This window comes from Equus przewalskii, chromosome 14 (genome assembly GCF_037783145.1).
Source record: "Equus przewalskii isolate Varuska chromosome 14, EquPr2, whole genome shotgun sequence".
Lineage (NCBI taxonomy): Eukaryota > Metazoa > Chordata > Mammalia > Perissodactyla > Equidae > Equus > Equus przewalskii.
In genome coordinates, this window is record NC_091844.1 from 53,869,835 (window position 1) to 53,895,099 (window position 25,265).

Sequence of the window (25,265 nt, forward strand, 5' to 3'; positions counted from 1 at the left end):
CCATCTTAGGGCCTTTACATGCTTCTCCCTAATCCCATTCACACCTACATGTCTAGTTCCTTCTCCTATTTTAGATCTTGATTAAATGTTACCTCCTGAGAAAGGCCATTTCTGACCATGGTAACCAAAGTAACTGTTCCTCACTTTGGTTTTTTCACCTTAGCTTTGTTTCCTTCCTGCCACTTTACCACAATTTTTGTTTCATTTGTCAGTTTCCTTTTTTGTTTTGTCTTCCCAACTAAAATGTAAACTTCATGAGGGCAGCATCCATGTCTGTCTTGTTCAACATTGCTTCCTTATTGTCTGAGACAGTGCGTGACATAGTAATAAATAATTGTTGAGTGAATGACTGACTTCATAAATAGGACCTACATCTATTTTATAGAGTGCCTTTCTGTGGATTGCAATATAGTTCTTTTTTTTTTTAGAATTATAAGAATGTTTATTTTTTCCTTATATTTTCCTGTAATTTTTACATAAAAGAAAAAAAATTTATTTTAAGGTACCAGCTCAAAAGTGTTTAGTGAAGCAAACAAATAATTCCACCAGCAGAAAGCTGATAGCCCAGGTCAGACAAACACAAGAAAGACAAAGACGACTCTAAGGCTTTTGTACTTGAGCAGCTGGAAGGACAGAGTTGTCATTTATGAAGACAGGAAAGATTGCCTGCAGAACAGGCGATTTTTCAAGGGACAGGATACATGGGGGGATTAGAAGTTCAGTTCTGGACATTTTTTGACCTACCCGTTAGACATCTAAGTAGAAATATTGAGTAGTCAGTTGGATATGCAAGTTCACATTGTTCAGGGGAAAAGTTTGAGCTAGAGATATAAATTTGGGAGTCCTCAGCAAATAAATGACATTTAAGGTCATGAGGCTCGATGAGATCACAAAGGAAATTAGTGCAGACGGCAGATAAAGAAGTGGTCCAGGGCATGCGATGTTAAGAAGCCAGGGAGTTGAGTAGGAACCAGCTGAAGAGACTGAGAAGAGCCAGTGAAATAGGAAAACAACGTGATTGAGGTATCCTGGAAACCAAGTGAAGAAAAGTGTTTTTAGGAGCAGGAAGTGATAAACTGTGTCATGGTGCTAATAGGTCAAGTAGTATGGATACCTAGAATTAACATTTCTACCATGCAATGTGGTGGCCATCAGTGACCTTGACAAGAGTAGTTAGTAGGATGAGAAGGGCAAAAATCTTACTGGACTCAAGAGAAGGGGGAGGAGAGGAATAGAGGCAGAGAACATAGGAAACAATTACTGTCCTTCATTTAACAATCACTTTTGGATAACAAAATAAACAGCACATAAAACTAGATATTTTAAATGAATATCATTAAGATTCTTGAAAAGTGTTTCACAGATGCTAAATAAGATGTGTACTAATACAAATACATTCAGGCATGTTAATTAGGGATTTAGTATGGTCCTATGTAAAATAACAGGCATTCATCAAGTCAAGAAAGTTTCTCTCTATTCCGTATTTAAGATTCTATCATTTTTTTAAAAAACTTGTTGATTATTTTCTGGGTTTTTCTGCGTTAATTGAAATGACCCTACTGTGTATCTCCTTTACTTGTGTTAGATTACATTGATAGATTTTTCTGATGTTGAACCATCCTTTCATTCTTAAGGTAAATCCTACATGGTCACATAGGGTTTTATTATTACTATTATTGTTTTCGTTTTGTGCTTTTTAAAAATACATGGTTTATCATATTTTACTTTAGGTTTTTTAAATTCACATTTTACAGTAAGATTGATTTTTAATTGTCTTACATTGTCATTGTCCAGTTTTTGTGTCAAGGTTATATTAGCCTGATAAAATAAGTTGAGTAGTTTTAAACAGTGGGCATTTTTTTCTTAAGTTGGCATATGAAAAGATTATCTGTTCCTTGAAGATTCAAGAAAGCTACCTTTTAAAGTATCTGGGTTTGGTGTCTCTTTTAAGAAGGAGGCACTTAATTACTAATTCAGTTTCTTTGATAGTTGTTGGTTTATTCGGCTCTTCTACGTTTTGTCAGTTTTTGAACCTAAATTCATTTAGTTTCTTGAAAATAATCCATTTTTATCTATGTTTTCAAATGTATTGGCATAAAGAACTTTATTGTGATTTTTAAAAATCTCTATCTGTAATTGTGCCACCTTTTTCATTGCTAATATTCTTTGTCCTTTTTTTTCTGCTTTTTCTCCCCAAATGCCCCCAGTACATAGTTATATATCTTAGTTGTGGGTCCTTCCAGTTGTGGCACGTGGGACGCTGCCCCAGCATGGCCCAATGAGCGGTGCCATGTCCACGCCCAGGATGCAAACCGGCGAAACCCTGGGCCGCTGAAGCAGAGTGCGCGAACTTAACCACTCGGCCATAGAGCCCTCTTCATGTCTTTTTGTAATCAGTTTTGCCCTTCATGTCTTTTTTAAGAACCAGCTTTTTATTTTGTTGATCATCTCTTTAGTTTCTTTATCAATCTCATTGAAACAAATTAATTTTATTTCCCTTCTACTTCCTTTAAGTTTACTCTTCTCTTTTTCTGTCTTAAATTGAACTGCTTCATATTGCATTGTATCAGGAGACAACATTATGTTAGCTTGTCCCACTGTTAGTGATGCTAAGCTTGATAATTTTGGTTAAGGTGATAATTGCCAGTTCTCTCCATTGTAAAACAGGCATTATTTCCTTTGCAATTACTAAGTAATCTGTAAGATAATACTTTGGTACTGTACAAGTATTGTATGACCCAACATCATTTCGCCTAATGGGTTTAACAACCGTTGATGATCTTTACCCTAATCAGTTGTTTCACTGAGAGTTGCTAACAATTTTCTAATTCTATTCTTTCTACATTTATTAACTAGTATTAATCTATAAAGAAGTTTCCTTTTTTCTTGTAGTCTCTTTTTATTTTTTTATTTTAGTTTCTTTTTGCTTGTTTTCAAATTATTATGAATTTTTGTTTTTTAATTGTATTATAGTCACTTACATCATTATTCTTTTTGATGCTCAAATTGTCCCAAATGAGGCTAGTAGGAACTCCTTCAAGCTGGCCCTGGTGTCCTTTTCACAAGTCTCCATTAGTCTTTGAGCATTTGTTTGCTGTCCGGCACAAGATATCCTTTTTGCACTCCCTACCCTAGACTTGGAATTAGCCATTTATTAGTGGCACCATCTTGACTAAAAGCTGTCCACTGTCTTTCTACTGTGCCATTTTTCTGTCTTTAGAGTGCAGCTTTTTTTTTTTTTTAAGATTTTATTTTTCCTTTTTCTCCCAAAGCCCCCCGGTACATAGTTGTGTATTTTTAGTTGTGGGTCCTTCTAGTTGTGGCATGTGGGATGCCACCTCAGCATGGCTTGATGAGCAGTGCCATGTCCGCGCCCAGGATCCGAACTGACAAAACCCTGGGCCGCCAAAGCAGAGTGCATGAACTTAACCACTCAGCCACAGGGCTGGCCCCTAGAGTTCAACATTTTTGCTATGATAACGTTAACATATTCTGTTCTCCTGTTTTCTAAGTTTTCATTGTTAAAATGATTTTGTGGTGGGCCACCTGGAAGGGGGAAGGAGTGCTTCTTTTTTCCACTAGTGAAGTGATACTGTATGTGTAACCTTCTTAAAATTTGAAGTTAAAGCTATCCTCACCTCAGCTCCATTAGGTAGTATATGTCCTTGAAATTAGTGGACTATTGGTTTAATAGTCTTAATACATAAGATACTTGGCTAGAATGGATAGGTTTAGCTGCATACCCTAATGATAATGCTAGCTGGTATTGAAATGAAAGCTTAAAACACCCATTGGATACTGTTGGGACAGTACTAAAACACAAACTACTTGGAGTACTTTATGCATATTATATAAAATCTCAATTTCCCTGGGAGTAATTCCTTTTGAGGAGTTACTTACAAAGCTCTTGAATTCTCTTTCATTTTATTAAGGCAGTTAGAACTCCTGTTGCTTTCAGGGTTACTTTGGTTCAAATAAGCTCAGTTTATTTGGATTTTTGACACAGAAAAAAGTTAATATGTAACATAAAATAAATTTAACTAAGAAGACAGGTATTGGGCCCATAGCCTTTAGCCCTGCCTTGGCTATGAGTGTCAATAAGAATGGGTATTTGGTACACCTGAAATTTATATAATGTTATAAACCGATGTTATTGCAGTAAAAAGCAAAATAAGAAGAAGAGGTATTTAAAAGTAGCAGGGCCCAGCCTCCCAACCTAGAACATCCTAGAACCTGCAAGGTAGTAGAAATACATACTCTTCGTAGCTATCCTGACTCTACTTCAGAAGTTCTAATGGGAATTACAGAATAGATAAGCATATATCTGGAAATGAAAAGGCAGTTTGTATGGCTAAGTATAGTTTCAGGATAGATTCCTAGTGATCTGATTAGTGTTTTGGGTTATAGTAGGAAATTATTGATATAGATATTTTACCTTACCACCCTAAAGATCAACTCTAAATTTTGTAGAAATGCTAAAAAATAAGTGAAAAAAAATGAGCCTCCAGTATTTAGATTTCAAATAATTACTCAAGCATATTAATTATATGATTGAAGTAGAGACGGAATGATGTAGACCACCATAATGAGCATTGTTGCTCATTTAAATCTAATCCAAATCATAAAGCTTCTCAAAAAGTCTAAAGGAAAACTTTGTGGAAATGATTGTTTTTCTATTTAATTTGTTTTGATGATTTTTCTATTTTATTCTTGGGTTTAATTTTAGATTGTAAACTGTTTGTGATATAAACTATATTTATAGCTTACATTCTCTGCAGTGTTGGTAAAGTATCATGGACACACTTGTGCAATAAATATTTACCAGCTGTTGGAGATCCTTACCAAAGGGCTTAGTGCCCCTCTGGCACAAATCACTGTACAGTTGTCATCTTTGGCAGAAAGCTCATGTTGAAAATCTTGGCTAGAATTCTTTTGCTTAAACAAGGCAAAACTGTGGAGTGTTGAATTATTGAACCCTTTTTTTATTTGACAATTGAGGTTTGCCTTATCCAAATTCTAATCATTCATAGGGAATTTACGTGCTCACCAGAGGTCAACTAAAGCTCTTAGTTTATTAGATACTCCTAATAAGACACTGAGTGCTTATTTAGCTTTCATGTCTGTCTGTACTCATGTTCTTTAATTTTCCATTATTCTTCCTTGTTCTCCCTTTTATAAGCTGAATATATTATTTTTTCCTTAAACTCACAGAGAATCTTGGTTTTGTAAAGCATTAATCCACCTTTTGATCTGATAAACAGTTCTCTTTGAGAGATTCCTTATCCCCACAAGAGAAGATGATTATGGCTAATGAAGATATAAAATAGGACAAATTTCTTATCGTAACTCTTTCTGTGAATAAAATAATAGTGAACATTTATTAAGAAAATATCTTCCTCTCTCTTTGACATTTCCCTCCGTTTAGGAAGTGTTTTAGTACTTTATAAAACTCAGAAGACTTTTTGTTGTACCTCACACCCCTGACTATTTAATACATAAATGTTGTTAGGATTTCCTTTACTGCTTGATTTTGTATAAACCTTTCCCATAGCATTTCTGAACCTTCTCCAGCACTTCTTAGTACTTAGCATCTTAAGGACTTATCCATTTAAATTAATGGTATAGCCATCAAGTGTTCACTGTGTTTTCTTTGTTTACATTTTTAAATGAAAAAGAAATCATTTATTGAGCTAAAGAAACATTTAAGGTCTATGAAGTGCATATTATTTCATAGGTGTAGACCTAACATTGTAGTACTTGCATGAAAAGGAAATAAGAATTATCCTTAAAAAGCTAAGGGTTTTTTCCTAGTTTGAAATATTATGATCATACTAATAAAACTTTTTCCAGGATTTTCTGCCTATTAAACAAGAAAACGAAAAATCCCTTTCAGAAAACATGGATGCATTTGAAAAAGTAAGAGCAAAATTAGAAACACAGCCGCAAGAAGAATATGAAATCATCAATGCAGAGGTGGGATATCTTTTGTCTTTTTTTTAAAAAATCTGATATTACCAGTCAGGATACAAATGAAATACCTTGTGATTTATAGACCTAATCCCATATCAAAATTAGACTGCTTTTGGCTTTAAAATATGCTGAAAAATTTAAAGAACAAAGAATAAGCAGAGTGTAATCCTTAAAATAAATTATAAAGATCAAAACCAAAATGAATTTCCAAGCATATTATGTTAATTATGATTTTTAGAAACAACCAATTCTGTTTTAAAATTTCTCAAATAATTCTAAGGAGAAGTTCAAATGAAACTAAGTCAGATTTCTTCATTATTTGAAAAGTATTTGATTGTGTACACTGTTTTTGATAAAAGGAAATTCACTTTAAGTAATGTAATACCATGAAAGCCAAGTGTTTGTTTGACCATTTTAGGGTTACCAGAGTCATAAATATTCAATTGAAACAGGCTGAACATGCATGTTGAAAATATTTCAGTAAGATTAGAAAACGCAACCACAGCTTATAAATGAAAATCACGTACATAGTAGAATCGAAATAGCAGTAGATTAAGAATCAGAAATTCCTGATTCAAATTACACCACTAACTACCAGGTAATGAATGTGGCTTGAGCTACCTGAAATCATATCAATCAATCAGTTACATTTAATGTGTAGGTATTAGACAAGAGCACTATTCATACATTGGTAATATTCATTCTCTCAATCTCAAATTGTCTGTATTTGTCACCCCACAGAAGATAAGATGCTTTGTGCAAAATCAAATTGAGACCATGAACAGTTGGTGGTGACAGCCTATTTTAGAGGAAAGGATCTCAGAAAGTTATTGACTGGGTTTTCAGACAAGTCTGAACCACAGTTCCCTCAGCTGCATCATTCTGGGTTATCTTAAAGATGCCTCTGCAGTGGAGAAGTTGAATCCCACTGTGAATGTCAGATGTTCCCAAAGTATAGCTTAGGTGGTTTGTACAGTCATGAGGACTAACAGATTTCGCTATGCCTTCTCTTTATTGATCCCTATGTGTATGTATTAGAAACTCCTCCAGTGATAGAGAAAACCATATCTTAACCACTATGTTATAAAAAGTGATCCATTTTATATTTTTTTGTGTGTTAATTTATAGACTTCAGCAGGTCTACTTTTTATAAAAGATCTCATTTCTTCTTGAATAATCAAACCATTAAACAATTAAATTGTGTTTGTTATTTTTTATTATTAAATGAACCATTTGTTTCTTTTTGTTGTCAGATTAAACACGGTGGTTTTGTTTATTATCAAGAAGGTTGCTGCTTGGTTCGTTCCAAAGATGAAGAAGGTACGCCACAGCTTTTCCTTTTAATGTCCAGTCGTGTGTAGCTTAACAATGGAGTGCATCCTGAGAAATACATGCTTAGGTGATTTCGTCGTGTGAACATCATAGAGTGTGCTCACACACCCCCAGGCTTTCTGGTACTGCTCTTATAGGACCACTGTTGTATATGCAGTCCTTTGTTGACCAGAACATCATTTAGCAACATATGACTGTACTCTGATTCTTCACATTTCGTATTTTTCATGGAAAATTTGATATTAATCTCTCAGAAGTGTAGAAAATACTGTGTGTAGATTATTTCTGAATTGTCTCTCTTTTTTTAAATGACTAGTTTTTAATATCTGGGTTTGCTTAAGATTTAGTTAACTACACTCAAAAGCGTTGGCAGGGAGGAGAATGGAGGTAGGAACCAACATTTTTTGAACATCTACTATATCCCAGGTACTGTACTAGGCACTTTATAAAGATTATTCAATGTCATTTACATTCTCTTACTTTCTAGGTTCTATGTGGTCTGTAAATACTCAACTGTAACTGTATTGAATAACATCACATAGGTTGATACATAGAAAAATATTGATTAGGATAGGATAATATTAAATAACTAATGCCAATTTCTATGCAAATCAAGCTGCCATTGATGCTGAAGGAAGCCAGAATAGAGAGGGGGAATGCTAATTTAAAACATTGAAAAAAACAGTTTAAGAAATTTTTAAGTACATCTTGTGGATTATCTCTTTCATCCTTTTCTTTATGCAGCAGACAGTGATAATTATGAAGTTTTATTCAATTTAGAGGAACTTAAATTAGACCAGCCCTTCATTGATTGTATCAGAGTTGCTCCTGATGAAAAATACGTAGCTGCCAAGATAAGAACTGAAGATTCTGAAGCATCTACCTGTATAATTGTGAAGCTCAGTGATCAGCCTGCAATGGAAGCGTCTTTCCCAAATGTATCCAGTTTTGGTAAGCCACCAACTAGAACAGTCTTCTCTGTTGAAAAGGCAACAGTAAGAGAATTTTCCACACTTTTGAAACATTTTCACGTGCACATGTGAGTGTATGAGAAGGGGAGTACCTGATCCATTTACCCTGTGCTCTCCACACCTTCCTGTGTGCATCCTGTCCAGGAGACCTTCCCTTCTTTAGTGACATATCCAAAATCATGTTCATGTTTTTTAAATTATTATAATAAGAATCCAAGTTGTACAGTGTATTTTGATATATCAGTAATTCTTTGCTAATTTATTACTTAGAATACATTTTTGCATATAAGCTGTATCTTAGTATTTTATTCAACTTTAAGCTTGGGTATCACTTTTTTTTTTAATATTTTTTTATTTTTTCCTTCTTCTCAAATCCCCCCAGTACATAGTTGTATATATTTTTTAGTTGTGGGTCCCTCTGGTTGTGCTATGTGGGACGCTGGCTCAGCATGGCCTAATGAGTGGTGCCATGTCCGTGCCCAGGATCCGAACCGGCAAAACCCTGGGTTGCTGACGCGGAGTGCATAAACTTAACCAGTCAGCCACAGGGCTGGCCCCTGGGTATCATTTTTTATTTTCACATTATCTTGTCATGCTTTTACAGCAAATTGCCCAAAGTCACTACCAGAGAACTTCAGAACATGTTGAACTAACTGATTCATCAATAGAAGTTGTGCTATTTTTACTAATAGAACCAACTTTAAATTTTATCATTTATCATTGATACATATGTTCATACTTTATCCTCCTTTTTCATTTTCTGCCGTAAATTTCCCCATTGTTTAAATGCTTTTGCAGTGAATTGAAATTATACCCTATTTAATTGATTGTAAACATAACGTTTTGTCTACATTTTAACCTCTCTAAAATCAGGATGCATATTATACAGTGATGTCTTACAGTCACTGTCAGCCAGGTGGCAGTCATGATGTAATTGTGTGAAAACTTGCGTTGACAGCTTCTGGTAAGATTAAGAAAACACCAGCATTAAAAGTATATTTGGTAGTTTGAGATACCCTGTGGCTTAAAAGTAGACAGAAAACATTTAGGTATAAGAGAAAGTAATCCAGTTTCCTCAGACTTAAAGTCAGAGGCTGTAGATTTAAGCATAATTCATCTGAAAGCAAATGTGTCTACGAAAGTCTTTCCTAAATATTGAACATTCAGCTCTTGTTTAGAAACTTGAGTACCCTGAGACTGATAACTTCTTGAAAACTTAGAATTGATGTAGTAGTATTTTATTCTCTGGAAGGTTCTTTGGCTTACATATAATGCAGATTAGATACAGTTGAACCTGTGCTGGATTTAGATTTCCAGGATAAACTTGTACATCTCTTCTCTTTGGCATTCAGAATTAGAGTGCACTGTGCCCTTTTTTTTTTTTCTTTTTGAGTGAGGAAGATTGGCCCTGAGCTAACATCTGTTGCCAATCTTCCTCTTTTTGCTTGAGGAAGATTGTCACTGAGCTAGCATCTGTGCCAGTCTTCCTCTGTTTTATATGTGGGACACTGCCACAGCATGGCTTGATGATTGTTGTATAGGTCTGCATCCGGGATCCGAAACAACAAACCCCAGTGTGCAAACGTAACCACTGTGCCACCAGGCCACCACCCTCCCCTTTTTTTGTTAACAGTAAGTAGGTGGCTAGGTATAATTCTTTAATTATTTTCTTTCAGAATGGGTAAAAGATGAAGAAGATGAAGATGTTTTATTCTACACCTTCCAGAGGAACCTTCGCTGTCATGATGTATATCGAGCCACTTTTGGTGATAACAAACGTAATGAACGTTTTTACACAGAAAAAGACCCAAGGTACTAGAATAATGCAATTAAATCTTTTCCTCCAGGGTATTTCTCCAGTTTCCTAGAGTGCTGCTCTTGGCTCGCTTAAAACATTGATTTTGGCTGGAACCAGAATATAATAAGGCTAAGTTGAGCATAATCATTCTTTTATAAGTTGTTTAGATTCAAAACTGGAGTCTGGTTACCTTCAAACTCTAGAGTGAACATAAATAGATTATTAGACTGCAAATGCTGTTACTAACATTCTGTCTGGACTGTGGCACATGAGAGGAGTTGTTAATTAAACATTTACTAGGGGTGTCATACAGCAGTTATAAATCTCTTGTAAGTCATAACTAGAATACCATGGTGTCAGTTACACAGAATTCACTACTCATTTCATGTAGATTATCTGAATTTTAAGTTGCTTTGCTTTGAGCCATGATGTCCATTGGTCTTTAAATTTTGCTTTCTCTAGTACTTTGATAATTCCTCCTTAAAGACAATTTTCTTCATTGCCTTGTAATCTCTAGGACTCATGCCTCATACTACCATTAACCAAGCTTGGGAGGAAATAATATTAAATTTACCTGACAGAATCCCGTAACTCTAACCCAGATAGACTTTTCCAAATGACTTAGGAGAAACAAATTTTTCCTTAACACCAGTGTCCTGTTACCTCCTACATCATTTAGCAGTATAGTTTGGACAATATCTGAACAGATGTTGCAAGAAAAACAAAAGGGGGATTTTACACCACATCTATGACAATGAAGTTGATACCCAAACGAGAAAATTAATCCTTGATTTCATAAAATCTCAGAGCTGACAAGGACCTTAAGGAAAATCTTGTACAACCCCTAGTTTATATTAAGAATTTGAGGTCTGGAGAAATTACATTATTCCAGCCCATAGAACTAGCGCTTTTGGTCCAGTAGTGCTGTCATTGTTTTGGATTTTTTTCTGATGATGATTGTTTTAATGAGAAATTACTAGAACTGTTCATATGATTCCACTGTTTTGTGGTCATTTGTCAAGGATCTCTTTTGGAGATGATAGTTTAAGCTAGTAATTCATTACATTATATTGATGACTTTGGATTGTGAACCATTTTCCATCTTGTGAATAAAGCTCAATATTGGCCCAGTGAATTATACTCTTGAATAAGCTACTTGTTTGCCATATGTTGTTACTGTCCTAAGTTCTAAGATTAAGTGAGTGATCACATATACGTTTCAAATTCTTGGAAAGTATTTGGCTTCTAGTATGTTTTTTTCTGCCCTATAAGGAACTAACCATAATTAAATATGCTTAAGTCTAATTTGGTATTCAGATCCCTGATCCACAGCACAAACTGGTTTGTGGATTCTGAATACGTTATAAACAGACCCAAATCCAAAGGGAAGGACCAAAAGGGAAAAGCAGAATTCTTTTTTTTGAGGAAGATTAGCTGTGAGCTAACGTCTGCTGCCAGTCCTCTTTTTTGCTGAGGAAGACTGGCCCTGAGCTAACATCTATGCCCATCTTCCTCCACTTTATATGTGGGACGCCTACCACAGCATGGCTTGCCAAGTGGTGCCATGTCCGTACCTGGGATCCGAACCAGCAAATGCCAGGCCACCTAAGCAGAACGTATGAACTTAACCACTGCACCACCAGGCCAGCCCCGAAAAGCAGAATTCTTAAAGGGAAAATGGATTAAAGGTTTTCATAATGCTTCCAAGACACTGAGGTGCTTTTTACTGTGTTTGGTTTGATCCCCAGGTTTCAGTTTTCTGTTCTCACAAGTAAAGTTCACCAAAATGACTTTATGACTTGCATCTTTTTCTAATTCCTTGAGTGGTAAAGTTAGGTTGTTCATTTGAGATCTTTCTTTTTCTTAAGTAGGTGTTTATTGCTATAAACTTCTGTCTTCAAGCTGCTTATGCTGCATCCCATAAGTTTTGATTTGTTGTTTTTTCATTTTCATTTATTTCAAGATTTTTTTCATTTCCTTTCTGATTTCTTCTTTGACCTATTGGTTAAGAGTATATTGTTTAATTTCCATATATTTATGAATTTTCCTGTTTTCCTCCTGTTAAGATTTGTTTTGTGACCTAACATGTGATCTGTCCTGGAGTGTATTTCATATGCACTTGAAAAGAATGTATATTCTGCTGCTGATGGATGGACTGTTCTGTATGTCTGTTAGATCCATTTGTTCTAAAGTATAGTCCAATCCAATGTTTCCTCATTGATTTTCTGCCTGAATGATCTATCCATTGTTAAAAGTGGGGTATTGAAGTCCCCTACTGTTATTGTATTGTTGTCTATTTTTCCCTTCAGATCTGTTACTGTTTGCTTAATATATGTGAGTATTCTGATGTTGAGTGTATTTATGATTATTATATCCTCTTGATGAATTGACCCGTTTATCATTATATAGTGGCCTTCTTTATCTCGTGTTACAGCTTTTAAGTTAAGGTATGTTTTGTCTGGTGTAAGTATGGCTACCTTTGCTCTCTTGTGGTTTCCACTTGTGTGGAAAACTTTCCATCACTTCACTTTGAACCTGTGTGTGTCCTTGAAGCTGAAGTGAATCTCTTATAGGCAGCATATAGTTGGGTCTTTTTTTTCAATCCATTCAGCCACTCTATGCCTTTTGATTGCAGAATTTAATCCATTTACATTTAGAGTAATTATTGATGGGTAAGGACTTACTAATGCTATCTTAATAATGTTTTCTGACTTTTGTAGTTGCCATGTTCCTTTCCTCCCTTCTTACTGTCTTCCTTTGTGAAATGGTGATTTTTTTATAGTAGTGTGGTTTGATTGTCTTCTCTTTATATTTTGTGTATCTACTATAGGTTTTCGCTTTGTGGTTACCATGACTTGTCTTCTCTTTCTAAGAAAGCTGTTACTAGAGAGCCACTTGTGTTCTTTCTTCCCTGTAACCATGTATCTGCCAAATAATTGACCAAGTAATTTATCTTCTGATTACCTGTGTCATCATCAGACAAAAATAAATAGATAAAAATAGGAAAGAAAATGTTGAAAATAGAGAGCAAAGTAGGATAGGGGACTTGCCCTGTAACCATATATGAAGCTACAACAGTTAAAATAATACAAATGAACAGACAAATAATAGAGACCAGAAGAGCGAACTCTAAAACAGACCCTAGTATGTATAAAAACTTAGGATAAAAGAGGCATCACAAACTAATGAAAAGTGAATGGGTATTATTTTAAAATGCTGTGGGAAATATTAACCTTTTGGACAAAACTAGTTTTCAACACTTCATACATCACATATACTCCTAAAAGATTTAAATAATCTATTCATAAAAATAAAACCATTCAAGGATAAAGAAGATGTGGTATTTATACACGATGGACTACTGCTCAGCCATAAGAAATGATGAAATCCGGCCATTGGTGCCAACATGGATGGACCTTGAGGGTATTATGCTGAGTGAAATAAGTCAGAGGGAGAAAGTCAAATACCATATGATCTCACTCATAAGTAGAAGATAAAAACGACAGAAAAAAAAAAAACTCATACCATTGGAGATTGGACTGGTGGTTACCATTGGGGAAGGGGGGAGGTGGGAGGGCAAAAGGGGTGATTAGGGTCACATGTGAGGGGATGCACTATAATTAGTGTTCGGGTGGTAAACATGATGTAATGTATCCAGAATTCAAAATATGATGTACATCTGAAAAAAATAAAAAATAAAACCATTCAAAAAAAACTAGATGAAAATATAAATATTTCATTCAACTTGGTTGAAATATTTCCAAAGCATAAAATCAGTAGAAGAAATTACAAAGGGTGGTGTTATTGATTAACTAAAATATTAAACTCTTAAATAAGAAACCAATTGTAAACAATTAAAATCCAGATGACAAAAGGTAGGAAAGTATTTACAACAAAAGGACAAGTTTATATCTTTACTTTATAAAGAGATGTTTATTTATAGACCAGTAATTTAAACTGTATCACCATGATTAAAATGGACATAAACATATCACAGAAGAAATAACATTGACAAACATGGTGATGTAAATCGGTACAGAAGGAATTTTACCAAACTGTTAGACATGCTTGTCTCTGAGTAGTGGGATTTAGGATTATCATCTTTCTTTATATTTTTCAGTATGTTATTTTTATAATAAGGCAATATGTAAACATAACATTTAAAGCCATTCAGTGTGTCGGTGTAAGTTAGTATAATGCTGTTGGGATATTATTTGGTTATATTTATCACAAGTCATAAAAATACTCTTAATCATTAAAATAGTATTTTCTTTCCTAAGAATGTATCCTAAGGTGATAATTATAAAGGTCAAGGAGGGGGAAACTGTCTTCACGAATATGTTCCCTTTCATATTTTTTTTTTACAATGAAACATTGAAATCAGTTTTTAAGAATGGTGATAATTCCACCTAATAGAATATTAGGTAGCCGTTAAAAATAATGATCATGGGCCCAGCCCCGTGGCCAAGTCGTTAAGTTCATGCACTCTACTTCAGGGGCCAGGGGTTTTCCCAGTTTGGATCCTGGGCATGGACATGGCACCACTCATCAGGCCATGCTGAGACAGTGTCCCACATAGTGCAACCAAAAGAACCTACAACCAGAATATACAACCGTGCACTGGGGGGCTTTGGGGAAAAGAAGGAGAAAAGAAAAAAAGAAGATTGGCACTGTTGCCAATCTTTAAAATAATAATAATAATGATGATCATAAGGACTGTAACTAATGGGGGAGATAGTGATATTATGTGAAATAAAAAATGTAGAATCCAAAATTGCATCTGTATTTAGAAGTTAATTTTTAAAACATTTTAGGTTAGTGAGATTGTAAGGGGTTTTTTGCCTGACTATTTTTCTGTTTTGTTGTAAAAACTAGGAGAGAGGGAGAAAAGGAAATCCAATGTGCGTACGGAGGAAAAACAAAGTAAACTCTGTGTCCCTTTTCTTTCCTACAGTTACATATCTCCTCTAGGAAGTTTATTTTCTCTTCATAGCAAAAAGGCCTGTAATCTATTAACATGATTAAGTGAGAGTTAGATGATGTCTGTAGTTTACCTTGAAATGCATTCAAAAAAAGATGCATAGATAATGTGATAAAGCAAATAGAACAAAATGTTAGCAATGATTGAATCTTCATGGTGGGTATATGAGTACCTACTCACCTTACATTTCTTTCAACTTTTCTGTGTGTTTGAAAACACACATGTTCATGATAAAATGTTAGAGAAAAAATTATTTTGAATGCCTTTGGAGGAGAAATGAGAAAAATAATAGCCAGTTTTTTAGTTTACAAGCAGTATTCACTAAGGAGTTGTTTTTATTTTCTATCTCCATTACAAATTAGCATATATGCTGACCACCTGTGAGATATTGTCATTAACAAAGTAACATGCATTTGAAATTTATTGGATTTTCATGTCCCCTGTCCCCCCAACCCCTTTCTCTCTGTCTCTCTCTCTGTAGCTATTTTGTTTTCCTTTATCTGACAAAGGACAGTCGTTTCCTCACCATAAATATTATGAACAAGACCACTTCTGAAGTGTGGTTGATAGATGGCCTAAGCCCTTGGGACCCACCAGTACTTATCCAGAAGCGAATACATGGGGTCCTTTACTACGTTGAACACAGAGATGATGAATTATACATTCTCACTAATGTTGGCGAGCCTACAGAATTCAAGGTAATCCTGTATTCTCCTTGTCCCATTTGGGCTGTTAAGAAGTATCACACTTCCATCGACAACGTTTCTTGCTCTGAGTTAATTGTTTTTTAGCCTTTTGGTAAAGTATAGAAATTGATGCTACCTTCCTATGTGTAATCCATCCCTTTTCTCTTCCTCTTGAGCCAATATGTCTATATATGTTAATTGTGCCTAAAAAGGTTAGTAAACATATTCTATCCTGATTATATTAGTTGTCAAAGCCAAATTTAATGGCTTAAAAGAACAAACTTTTATAAACTCGTGATTCTATGAGTTAGCAATTTGGATTGCTCTCAGCTAGGCAGTTCTGCTAATCTCAGCTCACTGAACTTCCACAGTCAGCTGCCTGTGAATGCCCTCACACAAATGTTGGCTGTCAGCTAAGCACTGGGCCACACTGTCTCACCACTCAGCAGGCTAGCCTGGGCTCTTTCATATGGTGATGGTCATACTTCAGCCCTGATGCAGAGTTAGCTCCTTCAGCTCTTTATAAAACAGTGACGGGGGCTGGCCCCGTGACCGAGTGGTTAAGTTAGCACGCTCTGCTGTGGCGGCCCAGGGTTTCGCTGGTTCGGATCCTGGGCGTGGACATGGCACTGCTCGTCAGGCCACGTTGAGGCAGCGTCCCACATGCCACAACTAGAAAGACCTGCAACTAAGATATACAACTTTGTACCAGGGGGGATTCGGGGAGATAAAGCAGAAAAAAAAAAAAAGAGTGGCAACAGTTGTTAGCTCAGGTGCCAGTCTTTAAAAAAAAAAGAACACTGACGACTACTATGGTCTAGTTTTCAGTGATTTTATCTCCCGATGCTGTAGTCATCATGTTCTGTTACCTAGATCTTTTCTAACTTTATTCCACACAGCTAATGAGAACAGCAGCTGATACCCCTGCTATTATGAATTGGGATTTATTTTTCACAATGAAGAGAAATACCAAAGTCGTAGACTTGGACATGTTTAAGGATCACTGCGTTCTATTCCTGAAGCACAGCAATCTGCTTTATGTTAACGTGATTGGTCTGGCTGATGATTCAGTTCGGTCTCTAAAGGTATGTTTCACTTCCGAAAGACAATACTGTTAATCAAAATACATGCCATTTAGCTTAACAGAACATTAAGTTTTGAATAATGGCAGTGTACTTTTTCTTAAAAAGAATTTAAATGGAATTTAGCATAGTGGGTCTTTATCAGGTTTAGGAGGTTTACTTGAGAATTTCTTAAAGGACCTTGCTTTTAATGCAGTTTTACTTAAAATACTGTCATATAGCATGAACTTCAGAAGTAAAGTGCTATTATATTTATCTTTCTACATATCTCTCTATATTACATATCTCTCCGACTTCAGATAGAGTAATAACGCAGGCCAACTTGGCAGCTAGTGCCTAACTGCTACCTACTGCTCCCGTCCCACACCCCCAGTGAGGTTAGGAGTCATGCCCACTGTGTTTCTGGCACTGCATGCTGCTGTCTGCATCATCTCTCTGCCAGTTTTCTCACCCACAGGGGATCAGGAGCAGGGTGAACTTCGATTTCTTTCAATAAGGGGGTGGCATGGTCTTCATTGCAACATAGCTGTGATGGTGGCACGTCTGCTTGGCATGCTCACTCGCTGACATTGCCTGTCGCTGCCAGGAAAGATAATCTGCCTCCACAAGTGGACTTGCTAAAATTAGTGAAAGGCAGTCTTACTGCCCAGTTTTAAAGCAGTATTAACATGTGAATTAAAATAACAGGCACTGGGGGCCAGCTCCATGGCCGAATGGTTAAGTTTGCGCGCTCTGCTTTGGCAGCCAACAGTTTTGCCAGTTCGGATCCTAGACGCAGACCTAGTACTGTTGATCAAGCCATGCTAAGGCGGTGTCCCACATAGGAGAACTAGAAGGACCTACGACTAAAATATACAACTATGTACTGGGGGGCTTTGGGGGAGAAGGAAAAAAAAAGATTGGCAACAGATGTTAGCTCAGGGCCAATCTTTAAAAACAAAATAACAAGCACTGGAGGAAAGAGGATAGGTCTCCATTTTGCTTGGTATGGCAAGTGTAGTGGAGCCAGTTGACCAGCAAGCGTAGACCACCTAGACCTCCCTAACTGCAATATTGTCACAATTTCTATTAAAATGCAATGCCAGTAAATTGACTGGATATTTGTTGAACCTCTTTGTGCAAAGTCCTGTATTGGGCAGTCTGGAGTAGAAAGATAGCAGGACAAAATATCTGACCTTAAGGATACAGTTGATCAGTGAGATTAGACTAGTACACAAAGATTAAGTATAAGGTGGGTTTAAATAAGTGGTGTCAAAAACAGAAAATGTACTGTGGGGCCCAAAGGAGAGGAAGAGAGCCCAGGAAAGCTTTTGTAGGGGAAGTAGAGTTTGAGATAAACTAAAGAGGATAGGTAGGATTTTGATGGGCAGGGAGGGAATGGTATTCCAGGATAAGAAATTCCATCAAATGAAGCTCTAAGCTGATAAGTTGGGAAAATGTTCAGGAAACTGCTAATAATTCCATTTTATTGAAGCAGAATAAGATTTCTTGGGGGTGAAGCTAAGATTTGACATTCTTTGACAGTCAAGGTGATGAATTCATGCCTAAATTATGAAGAGGGGAACGTTTGAAGTTTTGGGACAGGGGAATCATCTGAGGAGTTGAGCTATGTGCTTGATGAGGTTATCTGGCAGACGTTTTAGGGTACACTGAACGAGAGATAAGAGGCAGGAAGATTAGTTTTGAGATTGTGATAGTGGTATAAATAAGAAATAACGAGGGCCTAAACCAACCAAAATTTTCCAGCTACTTCGTAAAATAAAATTATCAAATGTAACGTCTGGTGTCTTAGAAGACTCTATAGATGTCCTAAAACAAAAATGGTGATTTTATTCTAGCGGTGTTCTTATCGCCTTCACCTACTGGATTCAGAGTGTGTCTTTTCACTTGCTAATTGATGCCGAATTCAGACATCTTCATTTGGGGAACTGGCAGAGCATCGATTCTTATTACAGTCTATATGAATAGGGATGGGAGAAAATACATAATTTCCAGCAGTGCATTTATTACAACAAAATTCTGTCAAGAGAATTAGGAATGTCATGAGAGTTTACTCTGCTATAATAAGATTTGACCCTTCCCAACCTGTAGTAGTTATTATGCCTTATATAATGTTCTGAGTCATCCTCACGTGGAATCAAATACTATATTATGTATCAGTTGCTACTTACAGAGAATTTTATAGATCAGAGCCTTTTCATGAACTGGATAACAGTGTGCACAGACAGTGCCATAGTCAGAGAACAAAATCTTTAAGCTAAACTGTGAGTGGATTATAAAGTATTTCTATATGTAACATCTCTGCCCAGTGAGTGGACAATTGACTAAAAGATATTTTAAATCTCAGCCTCAGAGGGCCGGCCCCATGGCCGAGAGGTTAATTTCACACACTCCACTTCAGCAGCCCAGGTTTTCACTTGTTCGAATCCTGGGCGCAGACATGGCACTGCTCATCAGGCCACACTGAGGCGGTGTCCCACATGCTACAACTAGAAGGACCTACAGCTAAAATATGTAACTACCAGGGGCCTCTGGGAGAAAAAGGAAAAATAAAATCTAAAAAAAAAAAACAAGACAACTCGGCCTCAGTGATGGAAATGTAAAACCTTTAATACACTTGCCTTCTCTTCTTGGTCATCATATCATCAGTATTTCCTGGTAATTTCTTTTCTTCACAAAAAGAAGTTACAATATTTTAATTGTTATTTAATTTAAGCAAATTGGGAAATTTTTTGCTTTGTGCAATACATTTGGAGGAGTCTGCATACTTGGGCTGATTTTCTTTCAGCATGTATGTCTTAATAAATTTTTTAATGAAATGACTGTAGTTTACTGGTAGATTGCTAAAGCTGAACCTGTTTCTGCAAAGTATCTAAGGAATATCTGCCTATCACCTGGCCAACTTACAGTTATCCTCGGGTGCTATCCATTAATCTACACGGATGATACTGCATGCATATCTTAATAGGAAATGTGGCATAAGATATGCTTGAGATAGTTAATACGAATTTCTGCATCAGCTGGACAAACTTTAAAAAGTGCATAGACTTGTAACAGTTTTTATTATGATTAAAACTTGAACCTTGGTTTCTTTAGTTTAAGAAATATACCCCAAAGACTTTGATTTACTGGAACCACTTGGTCTAAAACTAAGACAGTATACTACGTGGGTCACATGGAAACTGTTTTAAAGTCTCACCAAAGGGCAGGAGAAGCTTGTGCCTCTGTGGGCTGAGGACCCTTGTGCCCTCAGTCTGAGGCCTAAGTAAAGGTTAGTGGCAATGCTTCCTCATTTCTTTTCCCCAAGGTTTCAATTTGCTGACTTCAGTTATGCTATCCGATAGCCCAACTTTCATGATTACACTTTTCTTTCCAGATAGGGCTTGTATTTAAATAAACAAACTATCCTTGAAAATAATCCTCAGTCCGAGGAGAATAAATTAGGAACTCTTTCAGAGAGACATTTCAAATGTATGTCCTTATTAGTGTTTCAGGAAAATAGATTCTTTGGGTTAATTATAAGAAATTTGCTCTATAAATATAAGCTCTTTGGCCGTAGTTTCTCCAGGTTAAATGGTGCACTCTTTATGCACATCCCCCACCTACCTTTTCTGAATAGTGCCCACCAGTGACATAGCTGTGCCAAAACCTCTGATTTTCTAAGGAATTTGCTCTGTCTACAATTACTCAGGAAAAGAAAGGCAATTTTCTTTTTAATGTTCTGACTCTCAGTACCATTTCTAACACACCGTCAGCCTGCTTACCAGAGTTCTTTAAAAGGTGTAAGAGGGATGTTAGTGGAAGGCTTGAAGCTGGACCCTGCTGCTCGGAGAGAATAAATTTTGATTCCTTTTCCTTTTTCTTAAAGTTAAGAATCTTAATCATAATAGCCGTGAGTCTCTCAGAGTGGATGTGCCAGGAAAGGTTTTGTTCTGCACAATGGTTAGCCTGGGAGCTAAAGTTAGAAACAAATTGTAAATGCTTTAGTGCTGCTGAGCCAGTTTGTAGCCCTGGAATAATAACCGTCATCACTGGGGCTGTCCAGGCAGCAGAGTAAGGGCTGATGGGTAAATTATTAAAAACACATATGCGCGATTTCATGTTCTATGAGAACAGAGATCTTGGCAATGTTGCTGGGTTCTGGAATTACTATTTGGTTTGTTCTTATTCTTAATCATTTTGCTATTTCGTTGCCCAAGTTTAGACCCCCACAATAAACTTTTTTGTTAAAGGAAATTTTGTGTAAATCCAGAATTCTGATAAACCATTTGCCTCTCTAACTTTTCCTTATTTTGTTGGTCATTAGTGTAGAGTTTTATTTGTTTTTTACTTGAAATATATTTTGTTGTGCTGAAGTAATCCTTAAATGAGGCATTATATGATAATGGATAGAAGTACACTTGGTGTCCACATCATCTTTTTTGGAGCAGACCCAGAAATTTAATTAATGATACTTAGTGTCTAGATAGAGAGTAAAACTGTTATTTCTTTAGCTCCCTCCTTGGGCCTGTGGATTCATAATGGATACAAATTCGGACCCAAAGAACTGCCCCTTTCAGCTTTGCTCTCCAATACGTCCCCCAAAATATTACACATATAAGTTTGCAGAAGGCAAACTGTTTGAAGAAACTGGGCATGAAGACCCCATCACAAAGACTAGTCGTGTTTTACGTCTAGAAGCCAAAAGCAAGGTAAGTCTCTGTAATCTCTATCAGCCCCCATTTACTGAAAGCGTACTATTTGTCAAGTATTGTCCTTAGATACTTAGTTTAATGTGGATAAAAAAATTTATAACTAGCACATCAAGCCCTTGACTTTGCATGTTGTTTATATTTGAATTTTAAAAGGTGATTTTAAGAAAAAATAGTCAAAGTTGATATGCAGTTAAGGCAAAAATTGCACAGGTGGTAAGCAATTCACTAGAGTGAACTAGATTAATATAGCCCCTGCCCTCATGGAGCTTCAATCCAGCGGGGAAGATGACTGATGTTGAAGAAATAATTACTGATGTACTGATGGCTGCAAAGGAAGACATGCTGAGTCCAGTGGAAACAGGGCAAAGAGACCTTACTGGTCTGGAGAGGTCTGCAAAGGCTTCTCTGAGGAAGTAATGTCTCAGGAGAGAACTCTAGGATGATTACGAGTAAAGCTAGAAAGGGGACAGGAGGATCTCATTTTGTGCTAAGGACCTGAACTGAGGGAGAAATGGTACATTTAGGAAGTATAAAGGAGGACAATATGGCCAAAGTATAGAGTAAAAGAAGGAAGATTAGCTGGACGGGGAAGTAAGAAATAGGAAAGAAGAGTTGTGCAACTGAGGAACAAATTAGTATATAAACTGTGGCCTTATTTAAGGAATTTTCAGACCTTACCATGTAATACATCAGATAATTTCACATGTGCTGACAAAGAATGAATTGAGACACAAGCCTTTTTTCCTTATGAATTTTTTCTTTAATTCACTGCTTTTCTTTTGATATCTTTATTTAAGCAAATATTTTAATATTAACAAAAGCAATACATGCTTGTTATAACAAATGCAAAAATACAGACTGTGTAAAGTTAAAGGACTACTTTTCAGTCCCATTTTCTGTACCTCTTAGAAATAATCATTCTTAACCATTTAGTGTATCACCCTCCAGATTTTTGGTTTTTGTCAACAAAATACATATATTTAGGCTTTGTTTTGTTTTACAGACATAGGATTTATCCAGTCTATCAAAATGTTATAATTATTATACCCCAAACAGAAAGAACCATGAAGCTGAGTTCTTGGAGAGCCAAGAGATTCTTTACGCGTTAGGGAAGAGGAGAAGCAGCTGCTAACTGGAAGCTGCTATAACTTTACAGGCATATTTGAACTGCTGGTGAACTCTGGGATCCAGCCCATCGTACAACTTGCTGCCATCCTTACCTCTTCGTTTTCATAAGTTTTCAACCAGCAAGTTTTTTTCTGCTTGTTAAATTGAAGTTAGGGAGGAGGTAGGGAAAGAAAAAGACTGAGATTATTTTATAGAAATTAACCTACATCATTTTATAAGAATGAATCTTACTGAGAAATGAAAATTCAGTTACACTGTCATAAGTTGATTATGAAAAAGAATAATGAGAGGAAGAGTTTTTCCTTATTTGATAACACTCAGAACCCCAAAGTGAAGTTTTCAAAATGAGAATGAAAAAAATAGGGAGAGTGGGGCCTGGCCTTGTTGCCAAGTGGTTAAAGTTCTGTGCTCCACTTCAGTGGCCCAGGTTCGCAGGTTCGGATCCCTGGTGCGGCCCTATTTCACTCATCAGCCGTGCCGTGGAGGCATCCCACATACAAAGTAGAGGAAGATTGGCACAGATGTTAGCTCAGCCGTGCCATGGAGGCATCCCACATATAAAGTAGAGGAAGATTGGCACAGATGTTAGCTCAGGGCTAATTTTCCTCAAGCAAAAGAAAAAGAGGATTGGCAGCAGATGTCGGCTCAGGGCGAATCTTCCTTACAAAAAAAAAAAGTAGGGAGAGTGGCTTGGTTGTATTATTTTCCTTAAGTAAACTAGTACTATCTCGTTAGTGTCTGTATGCAGGGTGAGAATCAACTTTTCTACCCTTTTTCTATGAAAGGAAGACCAGAAATAGTTCAGATTATCTCCAATTTGTCTTTCCAGAGAGTGCCTAGATTCAGTCAATTGGGATCGATGAGTGTGACCTGCGTTGAGGAATAATTACCTGCCATAAAAGTAATTTAAGTGTTAAGATTTATAAAAAAATGAAGTTAAATAGGCCTTTGAAGAGGATGTGGGTGGTGTCAGTAAAGTCAGTAGGAAATTTCAGGTCCTAATGGTTGAGAATTCTGACCATAGAGGACATTAAATTGAGCTATTAAAACTTCTTCAGTTAGCATATTTGTAAATATTCAAAGATGAGAAACGCCAGTATGTAGGCCTACGTATAGGAAGAATGCTATGCTAGTATATCTAACTTTGATAGGTATTTTGGCTTGTCCTGAAAGGAAAAAATTACAGTAATACTGGGTAGTGAAGAACTCCTTAAAATCACTTTACTGTCAGGAAAAGCTGCATTAAATAAACTGTTTTCAAGCCAGAGTCTTTCTGTTCTTTTCTAGTTAATTTAAGTCAACAGAATAGCTGAAAATAAGGACCATAATGGATTTTTAGAGACCGTAACTCTTTTGTCTTAATTGAGTGGAGTTTATGCTCAACATCAATAAGCAGTGCATAAAATTGGGGATAAAACTGTTTGAAAAGACTCTTCTTTACATGCACAGTAAATCTTCATTTCCAGGATGGAAAATTAGTGCCAATGACTGTTTTCCACAAAACGGATTCTGAGGACTTGCAAAAGAAACCTCTCCTGGTACATGTATATGGAGCTTATGGAATGGACTTGAAAATGAATTTCAGGCCTGAAAGGCGAGTGTTGGTGGATGATGGATGGATATTAGCATATTGCCATGTTCGGTGAGTCAGCACATTTTACCTGGCCTGTGAGTGCTAGAGCATTGTGACAGATACCCAGAATAACAATTATCAGGGAGCAAAAGTTTATTTTCTCATTTGTATTGTTGAATATATGTATTCCTAAACCTATACTGGTAGAACTTGATTCGGTAATAGATTAGTTGATCCAAAACGCAAAGGAGTAGATTTTTAGGATTTTGTACCAGATTTTTAGGATTTTTAGAATAGATGTACCAGTCTCCATATTTAGTAACATTATAACTTCCATTTAATTCTGAGTTTATATTTTTCTAAAATAGGCTTTTAAGCTGGACTTTTTTCCACTCTGACTTCCATTTTATTTTAGTTGTTTTCAAGAAACAAATATTATTTTATGTTTCTGCTTAAAATCCTTCACCACCTCCCAATCTCCACAGTAAAATTCAGATTCTTCAGTAAGTGTTTAACATCCTAGTGGTCTGGCTTATTCTGTAGTGGCATCTGTCCTCACTCCCCAGACACGGGCTGCGCTCCAGCCCTGCACCGCCTCCATGTCCAACCTTGCTACATCCTTGCAGATGACAAGCTCCTTCCCCTCTGTGCTCTTGCAGATGCTATGTCTTTCAAGACTCGGCTTAAGTATCATTTCCTTCTTCAGCATTTGTGTTCCTGACTCCTGTATAGACACCTGACCTGACAGGTGGATGTTCTTTCCTCTGCTTCTGTGATACCTTAAGTACACTTGTGTCATAGCAGTAACCACATTGCTTGGTAACTGTTTCCATTCCCCACAAAATTATCCCCTTATCCAGATTTTTGCTTGTTTATATTTTTAAGGCCTGCATTTAGCACAATGCCTAATATTGTAAGCAGGCACTCAAAACGTATTTGTTGAATCAATTTTTGATTATCTCTATCAGGGATTGGCAAACTTTTTTCTGAGAAACTAAATGGTAAACATTTTAGGCTTTGTAGGCCACATATGGTCTCTGTTGCATAACC

At 36.4% G+C, this 25,265-nt stretch overlaps 1 protein-coding gene across 9 annotated transcripts in view; it reads left to right on the forward strand.

Moving 5' to 3' along the window:
* Positions 1–25,265, forward strand: part of PREPL (prolyl endopeptidase like) — a 41,497-nt gene that overhangs the window by 8,156 nt on the left and 8,076 nt on the right. For 5 of the 9 annotated variants that reach the window (XM_070572759.1, XM_008515191.2, XM_008515196.2 and 2 more), the window contains 8 exons: positions 5,851–5,973; positions 7,224–7,290; positions 8,047–8,253; positions 9,950–10,085; positions 15,534–15,750; positions 16,638–16,823; positions 21,314–21,511; positions 24,109–24,284. In XM_070572759.1, coding sequence (XP_070428860.1) covers positions 5,851–5,973; positions 7,224–7,290; positions 8,047–8,253; positions 9,950–10,085; positions 15,534–15,750; positions 16,638–16,823; positions 21,314–21,511; positions 24,109–24,284 — 1,310 coding nt within the window. The remainder of the gene's footprint in view (positions 1–5,850; positions 5,974–7,223; positions 7,291–8,046; positions 8,254–9,949; positions 10,086–15,533; positions 15,751–16,637; positions 16,824–21,313; positions 21,512–24,108; positions 24,285–25,265) is intronic. The other 4 variants (XM_070572764.1, XM_070572762.1, XM_008515194.2 and 1 more) reach the window with 1 other exon arrangement.